We start from the raw sequence: 24,527 nt of genomic DNA, 5'->3' as shown, positions 1-24,527 counted from the left end.
AGAGATCTCGCGTGGGTAGCTCAAGCCATCACAGTCGCAGCTCAGTTGATCAGAGCACAAACACTTGCAGTGTCACCAGCGGGACGAGCTAGCTAGAAACAGAGAGCTCTGCTCTGCTCCAATGGCGTTCAAGAAAGCAGCCATCGGACTCTCGTCCCTTCTCCTCCTCCTGCTCCTCTTCCTCGTCGTCGTGCCTAGCGCCACCGCGGCGAGACCGACGCGCCAGCTGACTTCCGACGATGACGACGACGGCACTGGTGCTGCGGCGGCGCCAGCTATCGCACCCGCCGTGGCGCCTGCGGCTGCTGACGCACCGATCGCTGCCGCCAATGCCATCCCGGCTGCGGCAGGAGGGGCCGGTGTGGCGGCCTCCGGAGGCGCCGCGGCAGATGGCGCACCGGTCGCTGCCAATGCCATCCCCGCTGCTGCTGCGGCGGCGGTGTCTGGTGGCGCTCCTGCGGCAGCTCCGGTCGCTGGCAGCAACATCCCTATGGGGGCGGGTGCAGCCGGCGGCGCGGACGGCCACGGGATGGTGTTCTTCATGCACGACATCCTCGGGGGCACGAACCCGTCGGCGCGCATCGTGGCCGGCATCGTGGACAACGCCGCGGTGACCGGGCAGCTCCCCTTCGCGCGTCCCAACGGCGCGGTGCTGCCGCTCAACAGCGGCGTGAACGTCAACTCCGGCGCGGCGGGCGCCATCGACAACAACAACATCCCGTTCCTCACGGGCCTCGGCGGCGCCACCAACGCCGCCAAGTCCATCAGCAGCAACAGCAACGGCAACGGCAACGGCAACAGCGGCGTCCCGGTCTTCGCCGGCGGCAGCCTCCCGCAGGGCACCACGCTGCAGAAGCTCCTCTTCGGGACCATGACGGTGGTGGACGACGAGCTGACGGAGGCGCCGGAGCTGGGGTCCGCCGCGGTGGGACGCGCGCAGGGGTTCTACATCGCCAGCTCGGAGGAGGGCGTCAGCCAGACGGTGGCGGTGACCGCCATGTTCAAGGAGGGTGGGTTCGAGGACACCATCAGCTTCTTCGGCGTGCACCGCACCGTCGATTCGGAGTCGCACCTCGCCATCGTCGGCGGCACCGGGAAGTACGTCGGCGCAAAGGGGTTCGCCAAGGTGGCCGTGGTGAGGCCCGGAGGGGTGGTGGCGTCCGGCGCGCTGCTCGAGACCGACGGCATCGAGACCGTGCTACAGTTCACCGTCTTCCTCGTGTAATGTACTATGAGCGTACGTGTGTACATGTACACGTACGACAAGTGCGTACAACTGAGGTTGATGTGTTGTGTAATGCAGCAATGAGTTGCATGCGAAACTTGATGTATTACTAGCTAGTAGTACTACTTGTTACGAAGACGTGTATATCATACACTCGTTGTGTTCTAAAATATAAACCGTCTAAGTTTATGCTAAATCAAACAATTCTATGTTTAAACACTCTAGAATGAGTAGAGACTAGGTTACGAATACGTGCTTTCAGACCTTATTGATACCTATATAATCTACACCGTCGTCCTAAATGACTAAATTATAAGTGATTTAAGTTTATATTAAATCAAACTATTCTATGGCTCATCACATTACATTATCATCTATCACACCAAATAAGTATGAAACTGCATTTCACAATCTTAAGGTCGCCATTAAACAGAGCACTCTCTGTAATTTTGTAATTTAGAGAGAGAGAGAGAGAGAGAGAGAGAGAGAGAGAGAGAGAGAGAGAGAGAGAGAGAGAGAGAGAGAGAGAGAGAGAGAGATCACACCGGCGATCTCTTGATTGGACAGAGACCACAATGGTGAGAGAGCAAGCTCTGCTTGGAGAAAGAGATGGAGCAGTCATGAACGTGGTCAAGATTTTTTTTTTCTCTCTTTTTTATATGGGTGAGAAGTTACATTTTGTAACATATTTGAACCATATTTTATTACTTCGGTATACATCTCCAGTCATCTAATTCTACCTTTGTTACATTCAATGTAAACATAAATGCTAAACTACGCCCAAAAAACTTGACACGTAAGTTAAAATATCTTAAGCTACAGTCGGTTCAGTCCAGACATCTTTGCCATCAAATCCTACTTTATTAATAACGTATAAGCTGCCATCGGCTCAGATTTTGCTTCTCTTAAACACACATAGTAATTTTTTGGACACTTCTGCTTAATTAAAACCTGTCAGAGACCCCAAGAGAATTTTATCTTTAGTTAATATACAAGTTTCAAAGTCCAAAATGTGGAAATGCTACATAATGTTCACCATTCATGCATTCATTCATTCATTCATGTATGAATGTACATGACAAGAACAAACAAATAAGCTAATGCCCTGTCAGTGTACAGTGTAATAATCTCCATCTCCCATGCAGTGAGTATAATCTATAGAACGTCCATGGACACGATGAAACAACACTATGTACATTCAACAATTCAAAGTCTGTACAAATTTTCAGAAAAGCCAGCACATGTAAAGTTGGGTGCCATGCGTTCACAAATGTCGGACGAGCGTGGTTATTTTGGATTGTCTGATTTAGATATGTCAGCTCGCAGCTCCTCTTCAAGTTCGTCAAAGTCCCAACCGCTTATCTCCTCATGGTCTTTATTAACTTTTCCAAATTCTAATTCTAACTTTGCAAGCTCTGAATCTGTGTCCAGCATCAGCTCAGATTTCGCTGGAGACTTCGGAGAGTCCACAGGCACATCTTTGGGTGAAGAGGGTGCCTGAACAGGTGAATGACTCGATTCAGATTTGTCTTTGGTTGAACGACTCGATCCAGACTTTTCCTTCATTGGTTCCTTTGCCTTGCGGACTTCAATGTCTAGTGTCGGCCTCTCTACCGACTCAAATACTTCCCTCAGTTTATCAATATCTGAAAATAAGGTCCTGACCTCTGCATCATCTTGCCTGAAAATTGAGAGGGAAAGGTGGTTTGTCCAACTGCAGGGATCACAAGCACGAAAAAGAGACTGAGTAATTAAAGATGAGGAGTCAGGAGTACCTAGAATTAGCCCCTTGCTCAGAATAAAACATCTTCTTCATGCGATCTACAATGCTGAAGGCAATTACGATCTGAAAATGTGGGAACATTGTCAACCAGCTATCCAATCTGTAATCTCTATAAAAAGCTGAATAGGCTAAAAAACCATATATGTTCATAGCATGAATTATAATACAAAGACAGCTATTGAGCAGGTTTATGACCATAACAACATCTGGTTAAGAGTTCAGGTGTAATTAAAAGCTAGGTACTAAAAAGGAACCTTCTTTTCAGTTTCCAAATATTCCTCCTCAAGGGATTTTTGTGGACTTGTCTTCTCAGAAACCTCATCATCCCCTCCATGTTCAATTGACTCCTCCCTATAAAATTTGGTTCAAAACACATATTGCAAAACCATTAGTTCTATTTTTGTTATACAAAAAGGAAGAGCACATGTAAGACATTACAAAGAATAAGTAAACAACCTAGAATTTAAGAGTGCCAAATTATCCACGTATGTGCGGATCCGTTCAATTGATGGGCTAAGAACTTCCTGCCCAAGAAAAAGGATGCATAAGAGAAACGGAATCAAATATATACTCTAATAGTACAATGCTTGAACAGCATATATTCAACCAATAACCTTGAAATAAGAAAGATGACGCTTGGTCAGCTTCAGAAAATTGCTTGTGCATCTTTCCAGCTCGTCACTAAACAAAAAGTAAAGCTGAATCAGGCAACATATTATTTTGTCACAATATTCAGCACAACAGCAATGAATCATGCAATTTCTGATCGTAACTTCACAACAGGGTGAGAAGCGTAATAATAGGACAAAAGGGTTGAAACTTGTAGTAATTACATACTTCGTTTTATTTTCTTTCTGTTCATTGTATGATGACTGAAGTTGCCATGTATCCTCAAGGAAATTTACCCAAGTCTTGACTACACTGGCCTCCATGTTACATGAGTCAATAGATTTTGAAAGGTCATTCTCCTGAGTTGATGAAGAAAACAAAATATCAAGCTAGTCAATATATTTAAAACAGATAATAAACTTCGATCCCATCAAATACAGCAGGATCAAAACTGAAACAGGATATTCAGTCAAAAAAAAACTGAAAAATCAGCAAAGTGTACCCACCTTCGCGTGTAAACTAAAGATCATCTGGTTGTTTGCTTCATGAAATTGGTCCCTCTCTTCCCTCGTCTGCTTGAGTCGACCAACAGCAGCATTCAGTGAAATATTGACCTGTTCATCATGAAATATTGAAAACAAATCAAGACCAGAAAACATGTTTGACTTTCGCAAAATAGTTGACAGGAGAAAACAAGAAGAAAATAAAATCTTCCACAGAGGTCTCAGGACAAGGTACCTTCTTCAACTGAGCCTCAAGTTCATCCCTTTGCTTCTCCAATGCAGAAATTTCAGTAGTCAAATCCTACACGAGACACATCAGAAAACATGATTTGTTTGTGACACCAAGAGATTACAACAAATCAAAACATATATGTGCATCCATTTTATAAAGTACCACAGATATAGATATACACGTGAATTGTGCATGCAGAATGGCTTTTCATGCAGCCATCAGATGCAATGAAATAAATTGAAAAAAAAAGCTAATAACGGTGCATAGTTATAATTATATGCTAGAAGGGAAATGCAATCAGAGTTCTACGTTATGTGACGTGTGGCCTTTTATAGTAGATCAGAGCTACGAACGGATTCTACATACGAGCTTGGATTCTTACCTTCTCAACAGCAATCACTTCATTCTCCTTTTTAGCACGAAAATTAAGAGCCTCTTCTTTCTGGCGTCTGAAATAGCAAAAATGGAAAGGTCAACGGATAGTTTTCTACATTAATTTCTTTGTTCCAAAATGCACCAAACAAAATTCAGAAAAAATCATAAATCCACAATAGTGGCGAGTGAACAACATGACTTGTATTCATGGTGTACTCACTAGTGAACAGATTTCACATAAACCAGGACTTAAGTATGATAATCCTGCTGATATAGTGAAAAAAGAGCTTAACTAATATCTAAACAAAAGCACAGCAACTCTGGCATTATACTTTGAGGCAATGTAAATTGAATTGGCAAGTACACAGAATGCAGATTGTACTGTCACAACAAATATAGTTGAAGTTTGATGTGTGCATAGACAGACGTTGTTAATATGGGTGTTCCTTTTTCAAATGATTATCTCCTAAAATAAATCCATATGTACTAGGATCATACATGTTAGAAGTTCCATCCGCCAGAAACATAAACTAAAAGGGAAAGCAGAGTCTTTAATTTGTAAAATATTCAATATTCTAATAAGAATCAACAAATGATTTTAAAATATGGCTACAGAAAAGTTAAGCTAAACCTGTGATCCAAAATACGCTTCTCTGCCTTGGAGGATGAATTAGCAAGGGAAGTCGCCAATACCTTTAATTTCTCAACCTGCAACATTTTGGCCCATTATGTTAGTATATATAGCAAACAGTATTTCATCAAATGTCCACATATATATAAGCAGAGTTCATCCAGAATGAATATCAAGTTATTATTTGCAAATCCAAATAATGCAACAGGTAAGATGAAACGTTTACACAATTACAGTACAACATTGGTGATTGCTCACCTGGCCCATGCAATAATTTAGAAGGAAATACACATGCATGGTTATCGTGCCACAACAAACATAGGCCATACCGCAGATGATATAGACTATTCAATGGGAAGTAAATGTAAAAGAGAAAAGTTTGTGGAGCTCAGAGTCCCATTGCTCATAAATTCACTTTCTTCAAAGGATTAAGTTCAGAAAATGAAGATCCAAGAACAAAACAAAGAACAGTAAAGTATGCATGGTCGCAATAGTTAGCACCAAAGAGATTACTAAACTATCACTACCCTTTGTTTTTGTTCAAGTGTCCAGCAACCGTGTGTTTGGTCAATTTATGAGTGAGACTGAATATAAGCAGAATATAAAGGTGTATCTAACTGAAAAATGAAATTCTCATAAAATCACAAATAAACATGCCTTTTGGGAGTGGATCTCTAAGGAGTCCCCAGTATTAATTGATTTTTTCTTCAATAGAAGTTCCTCCATTCTAGAGCAGAATCGAACTTCGGTGAGTGCTTCTTTGAAAGACTGAACAAGGTGAAAAACAGAGTTAGCTTGTTTGAAATTAAAAGCATTATGGAGGGAGAACAAAGTTACTAATAAAAGGATGCAACAGATCAAAACAAACTGGTTGGCATTGAACGTACAACACTAGTTCAAGGAAGAAGCCATTTGCTATTGAAATTGCCTGACTAAAATTGCTTAATGAGCCTGGGATCATAAGAAATTTAAATGAAATAATTAAAAGCCTAAAGCCAAGTGTATGTCTGCATAATGAGTTAATGACCAATGTTTCAAAGCTCCGGCTAAGGCATTTAGCGGACGGCCTCTCAAATAGCTAATAGCAGAGCCAAACTAAATTGTACATAACTTGAGCTGCCTAGCAGGAGATTTAAAAACTTGATAATGACACTGTGCCTGCTTATAGATAGATCCCAAATGCCTTTGTGAACATCTAACCAAACATTGACAAATTATACTGCAGAAAAAAAGTAAAACAAAGTAGTTTAATTATAACATATATCAAAGAGTACACACCTCAACAGTTGAAGTCGTTTCTGTAACTTTATCAGGATCACCAATTGATTGAACTCGTGATTCCTCCTTCTCATCTAGTTTCTTCCACAATTCTACAGCTTCAGCATCTATCCTGAAATGAAATATGCATATTAGAGTAACAAGAAATAATAATAGCCCAAAAACAAAGGCAAGAGTACTAATTAATCTTTCAGGCTTTCCATATGTTACAGGCTAAAACTATAAGTCACAGTGCAATGATGACTGAGGATATTTCATATTTATGTTAGAAAATTGCATGGGTCCCTGATTGATTAAAATCCTTATTGGCACTCTGAAGGGAACAATTAAATCTAATATCATATCACACATGAAATATAGATGATGTTTTATGTTTACTGTTAGACAGTCAAATGGGCCCAGGACGTGCACGTGCCCCACGTACATTGTGTTGATTGGTGTTAATTTTAGCACCCTGTACTCTCATAATCAATCTACTATTCGCGTGTGCAAACCTTGCTTTCATCATATCGGGCTGGCCGATCCTTGAGAACACACGCAGAACTTCATGAGCAAATCAGTAGAAGTGTAGAATAGTAGTCACCTCACAATGTCAGCATTCCTCTTTAGACCTGAAATGGCACTTTGCGTAAACTGAAGTAGCTCTTCACGTTTCACCTACATGTATACAGATATAAGAATATTGTTTGACAAGAAAAGTCAATATATGCAAAATAAATACACCGTTCTTTCTCCAGGAATGTAGCCCAAATCAAGTGGAAAGAAGACTAGAAGTATACATGAACTGCAATTACATTCTTGTGGATTGCCAAGTACATAAAAACTGCTGAATAATTAGAACGCTTTGCACCAAGCATTACATGATAATTTAGCCTTATATATAAGTTTATCAGACAACTGGCAGACATACCAGGACTTCATCATGGTAATTTGAGAATGACTTTGCCAAGTCCTGTATACTGCTCACTATGGCATTATTAACTTCTTTCCCCCCTGTAAGACATATTCTGTAGCAAATGACTGTCATTTAAAATGGAGAGGATGCTCATGAAGAAAACAAATATTGAAAACTGAGATGAAAACTGATTGGATTATTGAAAAAATAGCAAAATCATAGGCACATCTTTTGGACAATAAGCTCACCCGAAAATTTCTAGAAGAAGGGAAACCTCTTCTTCCTTAGGAGCTTCAAGAATCTGGATAAGGAAAAGATAAGCCACGCTTAACTTGTAGCAGTGGTAGTGTGGTACAAGAAACAACGGAGATCTATTACAGCAAGCACTTTCTTGTTGGGTTATACAGGTGTAGATGGTATGTTGAGTTCTTGACAGCCAGGATAGAATAAATTGAACTCACCATGGACAACGTAATACCCTCAAGTGCTTGACTATAAAGGAATACATCTCGGAAGTTCATTGGAGGCCCTCCAATATCAGCATCATAAAACAAAACCTGCAGAGATGTGTCTACGATGTTATCATGGATGAAAACCAGAGTAGCACATAAGTGTGCTGCCTATATGCCATAAATGACAAAACAAATCCAATGAGCTCCCTGTATGAATAGGCAAAACCCAAGAGTCAAGAACATGAAGTCTGATAGGCAGATGCATACTTTGGCCAATGATGCTTTTGAGGAGTTTGGCTCGCTTGAAGGGGCAGTTTGCCTGGGAGACCCACCCGAACCTCCAACTTCAGCCTCGACCTCCTGTAGGGCTCTGAGCCAGCGCCTTAGCGCTTGAACTCTCTCATCCCCGCGCGATGAAACCGCTACCTCTTCCAATCGCTTCACTGTTTGCTTGACACTTTTGTAGTTCTGAGTGCTCTGCAAATCCCATAACAAAAGCATAATACAAATGTTCCTCAGATGGAGTCATTTCATCACCAGTATACAAGGGTTTTTCTATATAAAGGACAGTCAGTCTATACATACTGCACCAGCGTGAACCCTAAATGCCCCAACATTTAGCCATTTCCCCCTTTTTAGCAGCCACCCCCGTTCTAGAACATGGAAGTGTGACACTGACAGATCACTCATTACTCCATCGTTACTCCGAATTAGAAGCTACCACATAGATTGGACCAGACGAAGGTAGAATAGGAGCTCAAATTACACGCGAGCCGCACCCCCGCCCTATAAGTTGGATTTATTTCTCAATTGGACGAAACACCTCCGCCTCATCAGCAACAAACAAAAAACGAAACACGTTTCCAGGCCAATTGGACGGAGTCTGGGGACAGGGGGCAGGGGCACGGAGAGGAATCCGCTCACCATGCGCTCGTTGATGATCTTAGCGCCCTCGGCGACGGCCTGGCCGGCGTGGTGAGCGACGGCGTCGGCGTAGCCGAGGACCGTGCGGGCCACGCCGCTGCGGCCGCCGGCCTCGACGGCCTTGCTCACCGCGCTCCGCAGCCACGAGGACATCGCGGGATCACGACCTGGTGGCGACGGCGAAGGGAGTAGCAGGTGGGGCGGTCGCTTCTCTTCAGGGAGGCGCTTCAGGCTTCAGGCTTTTCTCAGAGTTGAACACCTCAACTGCTGGTCGGCTTGCTCTTTTCCGTTTCTCTTCCTTTTTTTTTAAATGTTTGGCATATTTATGATTTCAAAAGAAAAAATAAAGCAAAAAGGCGGTGTTTTTTTTAATCTAAAAAAAGGCGGTGTTCTTGTTCATTCAGTTAAACAAGAAGCCAAGCAGTTCTGTTGTCTGTTTCCAGACGGATAGCAACATTGCCTGGGGCCCACAGGAAAAGGGTGAGGTCATGTGCTCATTCCACATGTGAATGTGATTGAGCTTGGATTTACTAAGAATTACTACTATTTTGGAAGAAGCTTTACTAATAGGTTTATGCTTTGCAGATCACATGATCATTTTTGCGAAATTGCTACAACTAAAAGCAAAGGAATGCATTTTCCTTTTTTGTTCTTTGATCCATCCAGAAAGGTAAAGCTTGCAGTGACTTGGACTAAAGGCCTTGCTGCCAGTGTTGGACCAAATTCATACTGGCCTGCAGTAGTGTTCCCGCCCGATATACTTCCAGCCCAGAATGGTCAATATTCTGGATCACGAAATGGTGCTTCCCAGCCCATCTTTAGGCCGATATGGCCTATGTTATGCTTTTGCCTAAAGCTAATTTCGAGATAGTTTATTTATTCCCTGGACATGAATCAGGCATATGTTAGGTTAAAATAAGAAAATTGTAAGATTAATGAATCTAACAGCTTACACCTATTCAACAGATAGTTGTATGTTCTATGTTGTGTAAGACTTTAAATGCAAAGCACTGCCATTTTCCTTGAAAAGAGAATTCCTCTCAGCAGTCTCACGTCAAAGCATAGGCTACTGTCTTCAGGGTTCAAAATTTCGGCGAAATTTCACCGAAATTTCACGAATTTCAGTGGTGGCCGAAAGAAAAACTCAAATTTTCATTATATACTAATACATATGTTATTGTTTATATTGCATATTTTTCTATTCAATAGATGTGTAATCATAAATCATACTGATACTTGTTTAAATCTATTTTTTTTAAAAGAAAAGCATACTTCATGTGCTAGTCTCTAAAAAAATTCCGGTCGAATTTTACAAAATTCGGTAATTTAGATGGTGGCCGAAATTTTTGCGACACCTAAATTAAAAACCTTGACTGTCTTACCCTGCAGGATGAGTTTTTTTTTTTAACTGTCCCGTTGTCAGCAAAACAATGGGTCAATTGGTAGTCCCCTTTACCAGCAAAACGATGGGTCAATTAGTAGTCCGGTACGTAGGACTGTAGTTAGTAAAACGTAGGACTGCAGTTAGCAGACTTCCATCCAAATTGAAGCTTATTCGCTTGCTGCCGAAATTATCAGTCCTTCAATAAATCAGTAAACAGTGTTTTTAGCTATTGCTTATCAGTCAAGCGAAGTCGCTTTTGATAATGATAACGACCTCTCCCTCGCGTTGAAGTCTCCGGCTGCCGTGGAAACGGTGGCAGCCTCGCAGGTCGTTCCTCTGACCAGTGTCGTGTTGTTCCTGTAATCCTCCAAGCCTGGTCCATCAGTAGGCCAATCATGTCTGAAAACTGAAGACTCAAGACTGAAAACTAACTGCACAGGCTTTTTTTTTATAAAAAGAAATATATTAATATCTCAGCTTCTGTATCATGTTAATTATTCAGCCATGGAGGACTAGTTGCGCTTGACGAATGACTGAACCCATTGGTTTTAGGACTGCAGTGTTCCTTTCATTCAGAGCAGGACGCATTCGTCGTTGTGCTTCTTCGACTTGCCCAAGTGTAAGCTTCTGCCAATCCAAGGGCCCAAGGAAGGGGTTGTTGCCATCGCTGAGAGCTCTCTGTTTGGACCTTTATAGTTTGGCTCGAATCTGGCAGTTCGGTATTCTGTGACTTCTGTTGTGTGCTAAGCACTAGCTGTTACTGTTAGTATCCAAGAGGCGGGCATGGAGCCTTTTAGCGGTTTGGTTCTGTGAGTTCTTGTCCGTCCGTGGGACTCAGGTTCTTCAGAGCTGATGATGTCTCGCATGCTGGCATGCGAGTAAAGCTTGCTGTGCAGCAGTACGTCCACCGATCAGAACACTTGTCAAGGTACTTCTGAGTTCTGGCTCTCACCGCCATGTTCTTCTCTTGTTTTTGCTCAAAAAAGAAGAAAAATGAACAGAGAAATCTCAGTACCTGACTGTTAGCAGCCTGAATTCCGGTCTAGTTTCTCTTACCTGCAGATGCAATCTCAACTGAAACTACAGACTAAAGACAACCTCCATGATTTTGTTGTAGGTTGCCATCGAACGTTTAATCCGCCATGGTTATTAAGCTCCAGGTGGCTCTGAGCTTCGTGGCGATCATCTCGATCCTCTGCGGTTTCTGCACGGCGTACACTCCTGCCGACAACTACCTCATCAGCTGTGGCTCTTCGGTCAACACGAAGGTCGGCCGGAGGGTCTTCGTCGCCGACAGCGACTCCGGTTCCGTCACTCTGACAACGCCCAAAAGCGCCGCCGTGAAAGCCTCGCCCGACACGCCGTGGTCGGGTTCCGATTCCGACGAGGCCGCGCCGGCGCTGTACCAGACCGCCAGGGTGTTCACGGCGCCGTCGTCCTACTCTTTCGGCATCAGCCGGCCCGGCCGCCACTTCGTCCGCCTCCACTTCTTCGCCTTCGCGTGCCAGGGCTACGACCTCGCCGCCGCGAGCTTCAAGGTGTCGACGCAGGACGTCGTCCTGATGGACGGCTTCGCACCGGAGAATAAGACGACGGACGGCACGACGTCCTCGGCGGTGCGCAGGGAGTTCCTGCTGTACGTCACCCGGGACACGCTCGTCGTCACGTTCGTGCCGCTGGTGGCCGGAGGCGGCCTCGCCTTCGTCAACGCCGTCGAGGTCGTCTCGGTCCCCGACGACCTCATCGTTCACCCGGTACGGACGTCGTCCGACCAGCTGCTCGACCCTGCCGTGATGCCGCTGCAGACGGCGTACAGGGTCAACGTTGGCGGCGCCGCTGTCGCCGCCGACGGCGACACGCTAACGCGGGAATGGACCACCGATGAGCGCTACCTGGCCGCCTCCATCAGTCGGTCGGTCAACATCAGCACCCAAGAGTTAGTCTACAACGGGAGGCTGGATTATCTCCCCGGCCAGGCGACGGCCGACGACGCGCCGGACATCGTGTACGCCACGGCCAGGGAGCTGGCCATGTCGGACACGGTGGACCAACTGGCGTGGCAGTTCGACGTGGACGAGCGGCCGTCGAGCTACCTGATCAGATTCCACTGGTGTAACATCGTGGGCATGGCGGTGGCGCCTCACCTGCTCAGCATCGATGCGTACGTGGGTAGCCACGTAGTGGTCACCGGTCTTAATCTCTCCATGATAGGGAACGGCGCGTTGGCCGTCCCATACTACAAGGATTTCATCTTGGATTCCAGCGATCCGTCCGGCAAGATCGCGGTTTATGTTGCCTCGTCGTCGTCGATGAAGATGAACAGAAGCACACTGCCAGGCCCCATCCTGAACGGGGTCGAGATCATGAAGATGCACTTCAGCTCAGGTTCTGTCGTCGTCGTCGAGCCGACGGCAGGATCGAAGGCACAGCATTTGGCCATCGTTTTGGGCTCAGTATGTGGAGCATTCGCCGCCGTGTCCATTGCTGCTGTACTTGTCATTTTCCTTAGGAAGAAAGAGGAGAAGGTGCTGCCTACACCGTCGTCGTCCCGGAGCCAGTCGCCGACTCCATGGATGCCGCTCCTCGATCGACTGAGCTTGCGCAGCCGACGACCGGGCGCCAGCGGAACAGGTTCATCCAAATTCGCCGTCGACAGAGACATGATCCCCATCGCTGCCTCTCCGGTCCCGAGCTACCGCTTCCCGTTCGCCGTGCTGCGAGACGCGACCAACGACTTCGACGAGCGGCTGGTCATCGGAGCCGGCGGCTTCGGCAAGGTGTACCGCGCGACGCTCCCGGACGGCACCAGCGTGGCCGTGAAGCGCGCGAGCCCGGAGTCGCGGCAGGGCGCGCGGGAGTTCCGCACGGAGATCGAGCTGCTGTCCGGCCTGCGCCACCGCCACCTCGTGTCCCTCGTCGGCTACTGCGACGAGGGCGACGAGATGATCCTGCTGTACGAGTACATGGAGCACGGCTCTCTCAGGAGCCGCCTGTACGGCGCCGGCGCCGCCACGGCGGAGCGGGCGCTCGGCTGGGCGCAGCGGCTGGAGGCCTGCGCCGGCGCGGCTAGGGGGCTCCTCTACCTGCACACGGCCCTGGCCAAGCCGGTGATCCACCGCGACGTCAAGTCGTCCAACATCCTCCTGGACGGCGGCCTCGCCGCCAGGGTCGCCGACTTCGGCCTGTCCAGGGCCGGGCCGGAGCTGGAGGAGACGCACGTCAGCACGGCGGTGAAGGGCAGCTTCGGGTACGTGGACCCGGAGTACGTGCGCACGAGGCAGCTCACCACCAAGTCCGACGTGTACTCGCTCGGCGTCGTGCTGCTGGAGGCGCTGTGCGCGCGCCCCGTCGTGGACCCGAGGCTCCCCAAGCCGATGGTGAACCTGGTGGAGTGGGCTCTGCACTGGCAGGGCAGGGGCGAGCTGGACAAGATCGTCGACCGCCGGATCGCCGCCGCGGTGAGGCCCCAGGCGCTGAGGAAGTACGGCGAGACGGCAGCCAGGTGCCTCGCGGCGCGCGGCGCGGACAGGCCGGCGATGGAGGACGTCGTGTGGAGCCTGCAGTTCGTGACGCGGCTGCAGGACGACGACGGCCTCGAGTTCTCCGACGTCAACAGCCTGAGCCTGGTGCGCGAGCTGATGCCGCCTTTGGATTCTCGTCGGACAAGCTCGCATCAGAACGAAGCCGGGTGCGAGGAGGGAGAGGGTGCCACTGACGCCAGCTTCACCGATGTCGATGTGTCCGTGTCCATGCGAGGTGTCTTCTGGCAGATGGTCAATGTGGGCGGCAGATGAAGCATAGAACATGCTAGAAGGCCAAAATAAGGAAATCTGATAGATTTACTTTCAACCTGATCAATCATCAGATTAACAAATGTCCAGGCTGCAATGCATGAATAATGGTAGGTTGAGGTTTCTACATTCGAGAATAATCAATTTTTTTTATAAAAAGAATACATGTATTGAAAAGTACCCGCCAAGAGTTTAAACATCGACAGTAAGAAGCCAACACCACAAATGTAGCAATGTAGGGCATATATATTCATTTGCGACAATGTTGTATGTGCTAATGCAATCCCGCCATAGTCCCACAGAAACCATCTTTGCACGCATAAAGAATTCCCTTTTTCATAGAATAATAAGAGCAAGCAAAAATGATCCGTTTGTGCACTTTAAAGTTACAAGTAACAGATGGTATGGTTTATCCACAATTGCATAATAAACACAAAAAACCAGTCCTAACCATAAAGATGTTTGGGATGGTTAATAAACATTTGGGGGGTAAAACCGATCCCAGAAACATATTCAGGGAGATGAGCGGTGATTGCCATTATCATTGACCCCTGGGCTAGGGCTACGACCATTGGCTGCTGGACTGATCTCACGGCGCAGGTGGTCTGCTGGACTACGGCTGTCATCCCTCCTAGGGCTCATGCTGTAATCTGAGCCATTGCGTTCCCTTGGTGCAGGGCTCCTGCTACCATTAGGGCTGGGGCTGCGGTCTCTTCCCTTGGACAGTGAGGGGCTCCTCCTTGGGCTGCGGCTATCGCGAGGGCTCCTCCTTGGGCTGCGGCTGTCACGAGGGCTCCTTTCATCACGGCTGTTCTGCCTTGGAGATCGTGAACGGCTATGAAAAGGAAAGAATACATTATTAGTGCTTGACACTACAAACTTCACAAAGATGAGCAGAGGAAGAAATAACTGAATCATCAGAACACAGAACTTTAATCAAATCAAAGAGCATTTTACCGTACCAAATCAACAATCAGCCTTTTGTCATATGAAATCACTAAAAATGTCATATCAAATCACTAAAAATATATTTGGAGCATTATGAGTAGGTTAGTATATTCCATATTGTACTCGTAAAGTCGCAAAGTAACCCATACTTGAGCTCAGCAACAGCCAGAACATCTTTTCTCGAAAACGCAGGAGAGCTGCGCTTCATTATATATAGAAGAAGGAAAAAGGGGATAGACCCCAAGTACAACCCACACAACACAACACCACTGCACAAATTACAGCACCACACCACACAACACAACACCACTCACACAAGAAAGAAAACAGCTATATATCGCCTGTCAAGGGAAAGTACGACCACGACTAAACAGCCACCAAGCTGCTACAGCATAACAGGGGGTTGAGGAGGTGGGGCAGTCAAGAAAGACAGCCCTCGGGCCCCAGCCACAGCCCACAACTGACTCTCCTCTAGAGCAAGGTGAAGGGCGGTACTCAAGCTAGGGTTATCTCCATCAAACACACACCTATTACGATGATTCCATAAGGTCCATGCTCCATGAATTACAAGAGAGTTGAACCCCTTTTTAGTAAATCCACTAACAGCCTTACTGGAATCATCCCACCACTTATCAAATGAGCAATCAGAAAGTTGTGGACAGAGGTGCTGAAACCCAAAACGTCGAAACAAGAAGAACCAAAACTGTCGGGCGAAGACACAGGATACCAGCAAATGATTAATATTTTCCTCTTCTTGATCACATAGAGGGCATTGTGCCGGGTGTGGCATCCCTCGTTTTGCCAGCCTATCAGCAGTCCAACACCTGTCATGTGCGACTAACCACATGAAGAAGCGACACCTGGGTGGGGCCCAAGTTTTCCAGGCAGCCAAGGATATGCACAACCAGAAAATAATAATGCTCTGATTCAGATAGTTGTGCCTGAGATGCTGTATATATAAGCTAAAGTTTCAACCACAAGACTCCTTGGGACATCATCATCATGACAAATAAAATGAAAGTGTACTAATATAGTAGCTAATTGGTTAAAATCAAAATATACAAAATCACATACCTATAGCCCCTACTGCGGCTCCTGCTGTAACTCCTAACAGGGCTCCTTTCACGACGAGGGGATGGGGATCTTGAGTAACTTCTTCCACGCCTACTTTGAAAAAAGACAACTTACAGTCAAGCATGAAATGATCTAGTCTAGTTGTAAAAAATAAGAAATCTCACAGGAGGTACCTCAGGTTCTTAGGGCTGTTTTGACAGTCTCTTTCTATATGGCCCCTATCTCCACAGCGGTAGCATCTGTTTTTCCAGTCACCAGCTTTGCAGTCACGAGCCCAGTGCCCATCCATACCACAGTTAAAGCAGCGGCCAGAACCAGGAGGCGGTCCCTTGCCCATATATTCACGGGATCCTCCTGGACCACGTGGAATCTAAATTGCAATGAAAATTGCATTCAGGTGGAACAAGGAATAAGAAAATAAAAAACATGAAGCTGGAAAAGGAATAAATTACATAGTACAGAGGGCTCTTGTAGCTTACCCCTTTTGCAAACTCAACAATCAATCGGCTACCATCGAACTCCCTATCATCAAGGTGATACCTTGCATCATCAGCATCTCGGGGATCACTGAACTCCTGCAATACAATTCAGAAAAAGGAGGCCTCATATATGTGAAAAGGGTAAAAAGCTATTTAGTTGACAAAAATAACTCATGAGCCTCAAGTAGAGCGAGACCACTTACAACAAACGCAAACTCATGCTTCATATCCACATAACGCACTCTGCGGAAATGGTTTCCAGAAACATTAACACCGTCAAGAAGCAAGTAGAGATATGAATCGCCGGTCAGAAGGAACTAAACAAGTCATGACTGTGAATTTCCATTAAAACATGTATTTTTTTTCAAAAGAATCAGCAAAGTTTCAACTTTGGGAGAACAGCCAGCAATTGCACCAAGGGCACCCTCCCACCATGGACACCGAGGTTGGGTAAGCCCCCAAAACCTTCAACAAGATCATCCAAGTTAAAACATGAAGGGTGTGTGGATCTAATTTTAATAAAAACAATGCTGAGCATGACAGTACACAGCAGCCTAAGATGCCAATCTCAACAGGTAACAGAGATTCTAATGGGATTTTTAATATATTTTCAGATCAAGGAAAGTAAAGAACAAAAGTATTTTATTTCATTTCAATCAATTGATTAGATATCAATGGACAAACCTCCAGAAGGAAAAAGTAGCACAGCTGACCGTGATTTCCTTGTAACTCAGGTCTTATATTAGGTAGGATCATGTCGAAATAGGTGTCACTTAGTTAAAGCAGGTGAGAAAGGCATGTTATGTGCTAATACCATGCAAAATATTGTTACATCCAATTAATTAAGGGTTCAGTCTCAAAGATACAATTATTTGTAAGGGAATTTCATAGTCATTCTGCTATCACCTGCAATCCAAACAGGTTTTAAACGTTCCTGCTACCTTATCATGGAATTCGGTAATGCCGTTTGGTACAAGTATACAGGCCAAATGCCATATACCATCCAATAGGTAGATCCAAAACACAAGTTACATACAGCTTATGGATTGCAAAAGCTGGGCTTTTGGATCCCAAGCTGGATTCCACAATCTAGTGGAATCCAAACAGGGCCTAAGTTGCATAAGTGGTTCTGTAAATTGGACAGAGCTAAAAAAGCATTGGAATACAGATCAAAAGCATCCATAACTCGTCAAATTTCAAAAAGAAAATCCTTGGTTTCATGAAAAGAGCATAAACCATCTCAGGTTTAGAACCATCTTGCTAACCTCCCATATCTGCCGAAAAGGTCTTCAAGATCCCGTGTCCTTGTACGGGAAGAGACACGACCCACATACAGCCGTGTGTTCCCACCGTAACGATCATCGTAACGGTCATCGTAACGATCATTGTAACGATCGTCGTAGCGGGGCATCTTGACTGCAACACATAATCGATTATATTAGCATCCGTACCGACAATATAAAGCAAGGACGCATCGACACAAAAGAAAACACATGATACAAAAGGCAGCCCTAACACCCAAACATCTCAGTATCTCACGGTGCATTCAAGTCAGGTCATTTTCAATAGCGAATATAGTACTGCTACTACTAATAGCAAAAACTCGAAGCAGGTAGGCGCTACAATCGAGCAAAACATCCATACTTGACCTAGCAAAGATTACAGATCCATCTGCGCGCAATCATAAAGTAAAGGACATGACATGGGTGTACATACTGATAATTTTCTTCAAACAAAAAAATCGACATGTATAGATTTGTCATTAGATCGGATCCAAATATAAATAGCGTGATTTATATACAGAGAGTATAAATAGCGTGATTTAGGGTTTGGGAGCTCGGTTCCGCACAGCAGGAAAGAGCAGAGAAGCAGTGGGCGTACCTACTGGGTGCTCGTTTCGCTGGGCCCGAAGGACTGGCGGAGGTCCGAGCGGCGGCGGCAGGCGGCGGCGGCGCCGGTCGCTCAGTCGTCGCCACGAGACAAAGCACACGCAGACGCTGGAGGAGAAATTTTGGTTGTCGGGACTCGAGCCGCGTCAGCCAGTATTTTATATCCCGGCCACGGGGTTTGAGGGTTGGACGGCTGGGATTCGACAGGTTGGAGTCATGGACGGCCACGGCGGGCATCGGAAGGAGGCGGGACGGCGGGCGGGTAGTACTTGATTTAGGACTTTGTATAATAGGCTTGGAAGCCCATGACGACTTTGTCAACGTGAGGCCCTGTTAAAGTCCATTTGTTAAAAAAGGCCCATTTAGCCCAGATTAGCTTGGAAAATACTGGAGGCCCGTTTACAATATTTTGTATGACCCTCTCCGTTTTTTCACATGTTCGGTTAAAAAAAGGCTTTATATATCCTAAATGAAACATTTCATCTTTAACAATTAATTTAAAATCGTTAAAAAATGTAAATGTATCTTTTAGAAAAATAATTTTATAATATATTTTTTTTGGAGAAGGGGGTATATTTCACATGTTGTGAAATCATATAGAATTTTTGAAATTGATAATCAAATGAATAAATGATTGATTTAAGAGAAACGTAAAAAAAACTGGAGCGAGTAACAAAGACTTCAAGTATGCACGGGGATGAGACGTGCCAGGTGTGCGGTTTTGTGGCCGTGGAATGTTAACCGTGAAATATGGCAAAGCATCTCGCCGGGCCTTTGCATTTGAGCAAGAGAATTGGAATCCGATACACGACGGTCTTATCAGCCTGATATGAAGCTGCTGGAAGAATATTATTATTTGCATGGGGTGGTACGTGTGCGGATTCGGCACACCTCGAAAGGCCGCCGCCGCGGCGGAGGCGCAGGAAGGCCTCGGCCGTGGCGCTATAAATTCGGGCGCAGCCACAGCCAGCCCCCGCAGAAGAGCAGTGAGGCCAGCTGGGAGCAGAGCACGTACGGGTTCCATAGCGCACGCATCCGATCGATCCATATCCATCACTCGCATCGCATCTGATCATCATCATCACGAGAGCACCATGGGCGGAGGGCACGACATGCACGGCCACAACGGCGGCGTGAAGGGCTACGTGTCCAACCTCGTCCACGGCGGCGGTGGCGGCGGCCATGGCCACGGCTATGGCGGCGGCCATGGCGGCTACGGCGGCCATGGGCATGGATACGGCGGCCATGGGCAGGGCTACGGCCACGCGTACCCTCCTCCGGCCGCCGCCGGCGCGTACCCTCCTCCGCACGGCGGCTACCCGCCCGCCGCCGCCTACCCCGCGCACTCGGCGCACTACGGTACGTACGGTAGCACTACGTGTACGTTCTATATAATAAATTTAGTATTTCTGAATTCTGTGACCTTTACCGTTTGTTTGACATTTCTGCGCCCGGTTTTCTTAGGCTTCCAAAAAAATTTTACAAAATAGGAATAGTACCACTTTCGTTTGTATTTGACAAATATTATCTAAACATGTACTAACTAGACTCAAAAGATTCGTCTCGTCAATTCCGACCAAACTGTGTAATTAGTTTTTATTTTCATCTATATTTAACACTTTATACATGCGTTTAAAGATTTGATGTGACGGAAAATCTGAAAAATTTTACAAAATTTTCTGGGAACTAAACAAGGCCTTAATTATGTGAACATTATGCTGTCTGCTGCGCTTTGCGGGGCTCATCATCAGGGAACATGGGATCGTACCACAGCAGCCACAGCCATGGCGGCGGCCACCACGGCGGCTACGGCGGCAAGCACAAGGGCGGCATGTTCGGCGGCGGCAAGTTCAGGAAGTGGAAGTGAAGCTGAAAGCCATCGATCGAAACAACACGACACCTACCTCTACGGCTCTACGTACGTATCTGCCAGCCGGCAGCCGCGTACGTACGTACGTACGTATCCTGCCAGCCGTAGCTAAGCATGCACTGCACACAGTTCCTATAAATAAATTAAATAAAGTAGTGCAAGCAGGCAGGACGCGTCCTACGTGTACGTACGTTCAATACGAGTGCCAGTAGTCGTTATTTGTATACGGAATAAAGTGAGACGTGTGTTTCTGGTCATGTTCATGTAACGTGCTCGGCGTATGTACCACCATGCATGCAGTGTTGTATACCAGTCGTATATACAGTACAAGCCGAGTATAATACAGTACTGCTATGTGCATCATTACCTTGAAATTGCTACAGTAAGTGCAAGAGCCTGAAGTGAGTGCTTTGGCAAACCAAATCGGCCCATCATTTCAATCCTTGCCGAACGCGGCTACATTTTGTGTGCTGACCTGAATCGGGGGAAACGAAACGACAACGCGTGCCTTTTTTTTTTCTGCTGCAACCAGCAGCAGTCATCCTGCCGCGTGCGTAATTCTGATCGAGCGATACGGCACATGTTGAACGTGTCTGGATACATCAAAGCTCGCCGAACAAGTTTGGTGTGGGAAACGTGCGCAAATCCATTGCTGTTCTGCTGGCACACATGTTCAGTTCAGACGTGGATCCTTGTTGCCAAACGAATTTCAAGCTTTCATCTGAATCGACACGCGAGTTTTACAAAAGAAGGCTAGAAGAATCAAGGATGTGGACTACTCAACAAGTCCTTAACAATCGGTACATGGTAGTAAAAAAGTAAGTGCTTTTTTATAGACAGCCGCGAATTTCCAAAAGAATTGTTAACATCTTCTAGCGTACGTATGTCAGCCTGAAAACCAGGCATATCGGTGTCTGTCTATTTGAGTTTCAGCCTCTCTTTCTGTCATTCGTGCAGCACCTGAAGTGCTGAACGTCCATCCATCTATTTGTGTTAGTTGCGCCTCCCCCACTCCCCAGACCGTCTCAAGGAGCTGCGCTCTACAATTGGCCAGACACGCCTCTTGTCGGATCATACGTTGACAGTAACCTTCTCTGTTGAAAAGCAGAGCAAACAGAGTCGAAGCAATTAGGAGGACGCAGAGCTCAAAGGGCAGCTTCAGATTCAGAGAATGCAGAGCCATCAGGCTATCAGCTAACATGAGGAGGCGTCAGAAAGCGCTTCTTAAATCTTACCACGGGCTCGAACTGAGGCGCTGACAGGTTGTTCTCGAGGTTTCTCAGCACCAGCAAGATCTGCAGGAGATGATTTCGGTTCAACTCAACAAACAGGAGAGGAAGTCGTGTGAAATGCAAGATGCAAGAAATGGATTCAGTACTCACTGTCTTGACGGTGATGTCGTCCAGCTCCTTCAGTTTCTGCAGATGGGTTTCTACTGGGATCGGCGTGTTGGGGTCGAACATGTCGCCGACGAACCTGTACACCTGCGCAAATGGCAGATCCTCTGCGGGAGAAGATTCAGCTCACGGTTATTTCTGAAGCCATCATGTTGTTCCACTTTCACCATCTCAAGTTCGGTTCGCGAAAAGAAGTTTTGATGCTGGAAAGGTGTTAGTACTTACCGGGTGATAATGGAAGCTCGATCGGTTCATCATGCACGGCACCGATCGCTGACGCTTCGCTTGCGTTGCTGCTGCCACTGCCAGCCCAATCTATGCTGGTGCTGCTCAAGCTCGGCGCCCCAATGAACCGGCCGCCACCTGAATCAGCAGGAACAAGTTATTTTTCACGACATGTTGGAAAGGAATCAAGATTCGTTGCCATACAAAATTACCGGCCAATGGCACAATCTGGCTCTGCGCGTCGGTGTTCATCAGTGGTGCTGTCCCTGAAGCTGACGGGCCTGCTGCCCAGTCCAAGCCTTGCATCTCTGGAAAATGTTCAGAAGAAACGTCAGATTGAGAACGCCATTCAGGATGCAGCAACGTGAGAACAGCGTTCTGAAAAATGGAAGGCACTTGCCGCTGCTGGGTGCAGGAAGGACGCCGGGGCTGTTCCAGCCGATGGAAGAACCGTGAGCGACGGCGTCGGACTCGGACAGACCTGGCATGGCGACCGGCGCGCACATAGGTTGCTGCTGCTGCAGGCCGTGAAGCAATGGCATGGCGGCCGCAGCCGCGCTGCTACCGGCCACCGTGGTCTGCTGCTGTTCCTGCTGCTGCATGGCGAAGTGGCGCCTCGGGTACATCGGCGGCAGCCCGGCGGCTAGCCCGAGCTTCTGGACCTTGAGGAAGTACTTCTGGGCATGGCTCCGTATCTGCAGCGCGCATTTGTGTTCAGAGTTTCAGCTCTTGGGGACGAGATACTGAATCCCCAAATGCAAACACATCTTTGATCAAGAAGCAGTCAGGAACTCAGGATACCTGGATGGTTGTCTTGGTGCCGACATGCTCCTCGATCTTCTTCCAGTCGCGCCCAAACCTGAGGGGAAAAAAAAAATTAGCGGCGTGTAGCAAAACGGTTCAGACTCATTTAGAGAATAGGTTCTGAATCAGAAGGCTGGTAGCTGTCTGTGGCTCTCACAAGTGACAAACTCACATGAGCAGCGCGTCGACGAAGCGGCCGTGCTCCTCGGTGCTCCAGCGCTCCCGGGGCTTGGTGATGGTGTAGGGCTTCCTCGCCTTCTTCCCGGGCATCTCGTTGCTGTCCATGGACGACGACGACGACGACCCTCTCGAATAATCCCTCTCCACGAACCAGCAGCAGCAGCAGCAGCAGCAGATGGGAACGAATGGGCATCGATCGCCATCCCCAAAAGCACGGCCAGGTATATATACAATACGATACAGTCGACTCGAGCATGGCAAGGAAGAAGAGAAGCAGGATCCATCTGGAGTTGGGATGGGACAGCTAGCTAGCTCGTGTTGTTCAGTCACCATTCGTGGATCGGCGGCCGGCCGGCCGGCCGGCGGCAGTTGGGTTGGGCCACGAGCGGAAAATGGCCGTGCGGCGCTGCCGACTGCGGACTGCGGCTGCCTAAGATTTAGGCGGGGCGAGATCGGCGAGTGCGTAGGTGTAGTAGCCACGGTTGGCTGGTTGGTTGGCAGTCGGCAGTTGCATGGAAGTGGCAAGGCTTGGCGGAGTGGCATTTCCGCCGCTTCACGAGGCGGGAGCCGCGCTGGTGCAAGTCCGAGCGGGGGGCCGCGTTGCGTCGGAGAAGGACGTGACCTCGACTCCTCGTGGAGTCGTCGTCGTGGGAGAGGAAGGGAACATGTGCGGGCGCGCGTACGGCCACGATGGCCCTTTCCTGTTCGGGAAAGTGGGTGCGATGTAGGATCTCGGGACAAGCATATTTGGAAATTCAGTTATTGAAATGATTTAAATTTAGCAAAGGGAATCAAACAGTATCTTATTTTTCAAAACAACTTTATGACTGGAAGTTTTTTTTTCCTCTTACATAGACATGAGTCAACCTAGCTCACCGCCTCACATATTAGTTATTTTTATTCCTTTTGTTCTATCATGTGAAAGCTGTTTTATCAAACACACTTGTTTCAAAATAGCTAGCTTTAATAAAAAAGTAAGATATATTAAAAAAATAATAAAAAAAGTAGCATATATGATGAAGCAAACAGAGCCTTAATGAAACATGAGTTGTGAAGGCTCGTTCGCCAAAAAAGAAAAAGGATTTAACTACGTCTCTTAAAACTGGGAAATCCAAGCAAAAAAGCTCAAGAAAAAAAGAAAGACAAGCAAAAGTACTCTAGATACTTCCAGTTCCAGGTCCAGGTTCCAGCAGAGAATCAACAAGATTTGTGTGAACGTTAACTTTGGTTTCACATCGTACAGTTTGTTTGGATAATTGATTGACAAGCCTATACATACGAAAAAGGAAAGTTTCGGCAGTACTACGCGGCACGGAACTCCAATTCTCGAAGTGATGCAGCACGCACGCACACGTTAACGTCAGTTTGCTTTGGGCTTTCGCTCGCTAGCTCTCGGCCAGCCAGCACGTACGGGCAGGATGGAACACGGCACGTTTTGCGCGTGAGAAAGGATCTGGCCGGCAAAATGCGCATGTGTCCATTCCGAGAACCATATATGCATGGGCCATGGCTGAGCACGAGTTTGCAGGCTCTTGCAGCGAGCAAAGCACGCGCAATATATCTCCTGGGATTTGCGCGA

The 24,527-nt window shown here is 46.9% G+C and overlaps 6 protein-coding genes across 9 annotated transcripts; 3 read left to right on the top strand and 3 right to left on the bottom strand.

The window, feature by feature from the left end:
• LOC8075134 (dirigent protein 10) lies at positions 29 to 1,421 on the top strand. The gene has a single exon (XM_002457274.2). It carries the CDS (start codon positions 122 to 124, stop codon positions 1,223 to 1,225), a length of 1,104 nt encoding a protein of 367 aa, XP_002457319.1. The 5' UTR covers positions 29 to 121; the 3' UTR covers positions 1,226 to 1,421.
• LOC8059126 (kinesin-like protein KIF27) lies at positions 2,198 to 9,198 on the bottom strand. The gene is made up of 18 exons (XM_021458033.1): positions 8,908 to 9,198; positions 8,251 to 8,460; positions 7,993 to 8,088; positions 7,780 to 7,832; positions 7,547 to 7,643; positions 7,220 to 7,293; positions 6,637 to 6,748; positions 6,016 to 6,126; positions 5,359 to 5,435; positions 4,735 to 4,801; positions 4,356 to 4,421; positions 4,124 to 4,231; positions 3,846 to 3,976; positions 3,623 to 3,689; positions 3,465 to 3,532; positions 3,263 to 3,359; positions 3,001 to 3,071; positions 2,198 to 2,906 (listed from the first exon to the last, which is right to left on the bottom strand). The coding sequence occupies exons 1-18, from the start codon at positions 9,058 to 9,060 to the stop codon at positions 2,513 to 2,515; spliced, it is 2,052 nt and encodes a 683-aa protein (XP_021313708.1). The 5' UTR covers positions 9,061 to 9,198; the 3' UTR covers positions 2,198 to 2,512.
• Positions 10,783 to 14,209, top strand: LOC8075133 (receptor-like protein kinase HERK 1). The gene is made up of 2 exons (XM_002457273.2): positions 10,783 to 11,219; positions 11,409 to 14,209. Exon 2 carries the CDS (start codon positions 11,434 to 11,436, stop codon positions 14,083 to 14,085), a length of 2,652 nt encoding a protein of 883 aa, XP_002457318.1. The 5' UTR covers positions 10,783 to 11,219; positions 11,409 to 11,433; the 3' UTR covers positions 14,086 to 14,209.
• LOC8059125 (serine/arginine-rich splicing factor RS2Z32) lies at positions 14,403 to 18,617 on the bottom strand. Of its 4 annotated transcripts, none has more exons than XM_021456927.1 (7): positions 18,465 to 18,617; positions 17,849 to 17,999; positions 16,787 to 17,048; positions 16,584 to 16,679; positions 16,278 to 16,474; positions 16,105 to 16,197; positions 14,403 to 14,917 (listed from the first exon to the last, which is right to left on the bottom strand). In XM_021456927.1, the coding sequence occupies exons 3-7, from the start codon at positions 16,808 to 16,810 to the stop codon at positions 14,596 to 14,598; spliced, it is 732 nt and encodes a 243-aa protein (XP_021312602.1). In that variant the 5' UTR covers positions 16,811 to 17,048; positions 17,849 to 17,999; positions 18,465 to 18,617; the 3' UTR covers positions 14,403 to 14,595. The 4 variants fall into 4 exon arrangements, with proteins under 4 accessions (XP_021312602.1, XP_021312601.1, XP_021312603.1 ...); XM_021456926.1 differs by having other exon boundaries at positions 16,787 to 16,826; XM_021456928.1 differs by having other exon boundaries at positions 16,105 to 16,194; positions 18,465 to 18,616.
• Positions 19,427 to 20,716, top strand: LOC8075132 (glycine-rich cell wall structural protein). Its single transcript, XM_002457272.2, has 2 exons — positions 19,427 to 19,831; positions 20,224 to 20,716. Exons 1-2 carry the CDS (start codon positions 19,567 to 19,569, stop codon positions 20,337 to 20,339), a joined length of 381 nt encoding a protein of 126 aa, XP_002457317.1. The 5' UTR covers positions 19,427 to 19,566; the 3' UTR covers positions 20,340 to 20,716.
• On the bottom strand, positions 21,035 to 23,543 carry LOC8059124 (protein REVEILLE 8). The gene is made up of 8 exons (XM_021455261.1): positions 22,941 to 23,543; positions 22,766 to 22,823; positions 22,365 to 22,659; positions 22,177 to 22,272; positions 21,965 to 22,102; positions 21,725 to 21,846; positions 21,578 to 21,637; positions 21,035 to 21,436 (listed from the first exon to the last, which is right to left on the bottom strand). The coding sequence occupies exons 1-8, from the start codon at positions 23,489 to 23,491 to the stop codon at positions 21,383 to 21,385; spliced, it is 1,374 nt and encodes a 457-aa protein (XP_021310936.1). The 5' UTR covers positions 23,492 to 23,543; the 3' UTR covers positions 21,035 to 21,382.

The sequence above is a fragment of the Sorghum bicolor genome, chromosome 3 (assembly GCF_000003195.3).
Source record: "Sorghum bicolor cultivar BTx623 chromosome 3, Sorghum_bicolor_NCBIv3, whole genome shotgun sequence".
Taxonomy (NCBI): Eukaryota; Viridiplantae; Streptophyta; class Magnoliopsida; order Poales; family Poaceae; genus Sorghum; species Sorghum bicolor.
Note: the sequence above shows the minus strand (reverse complement) of the source record. Positions and strands in the feature narration are given on the sequence as shown.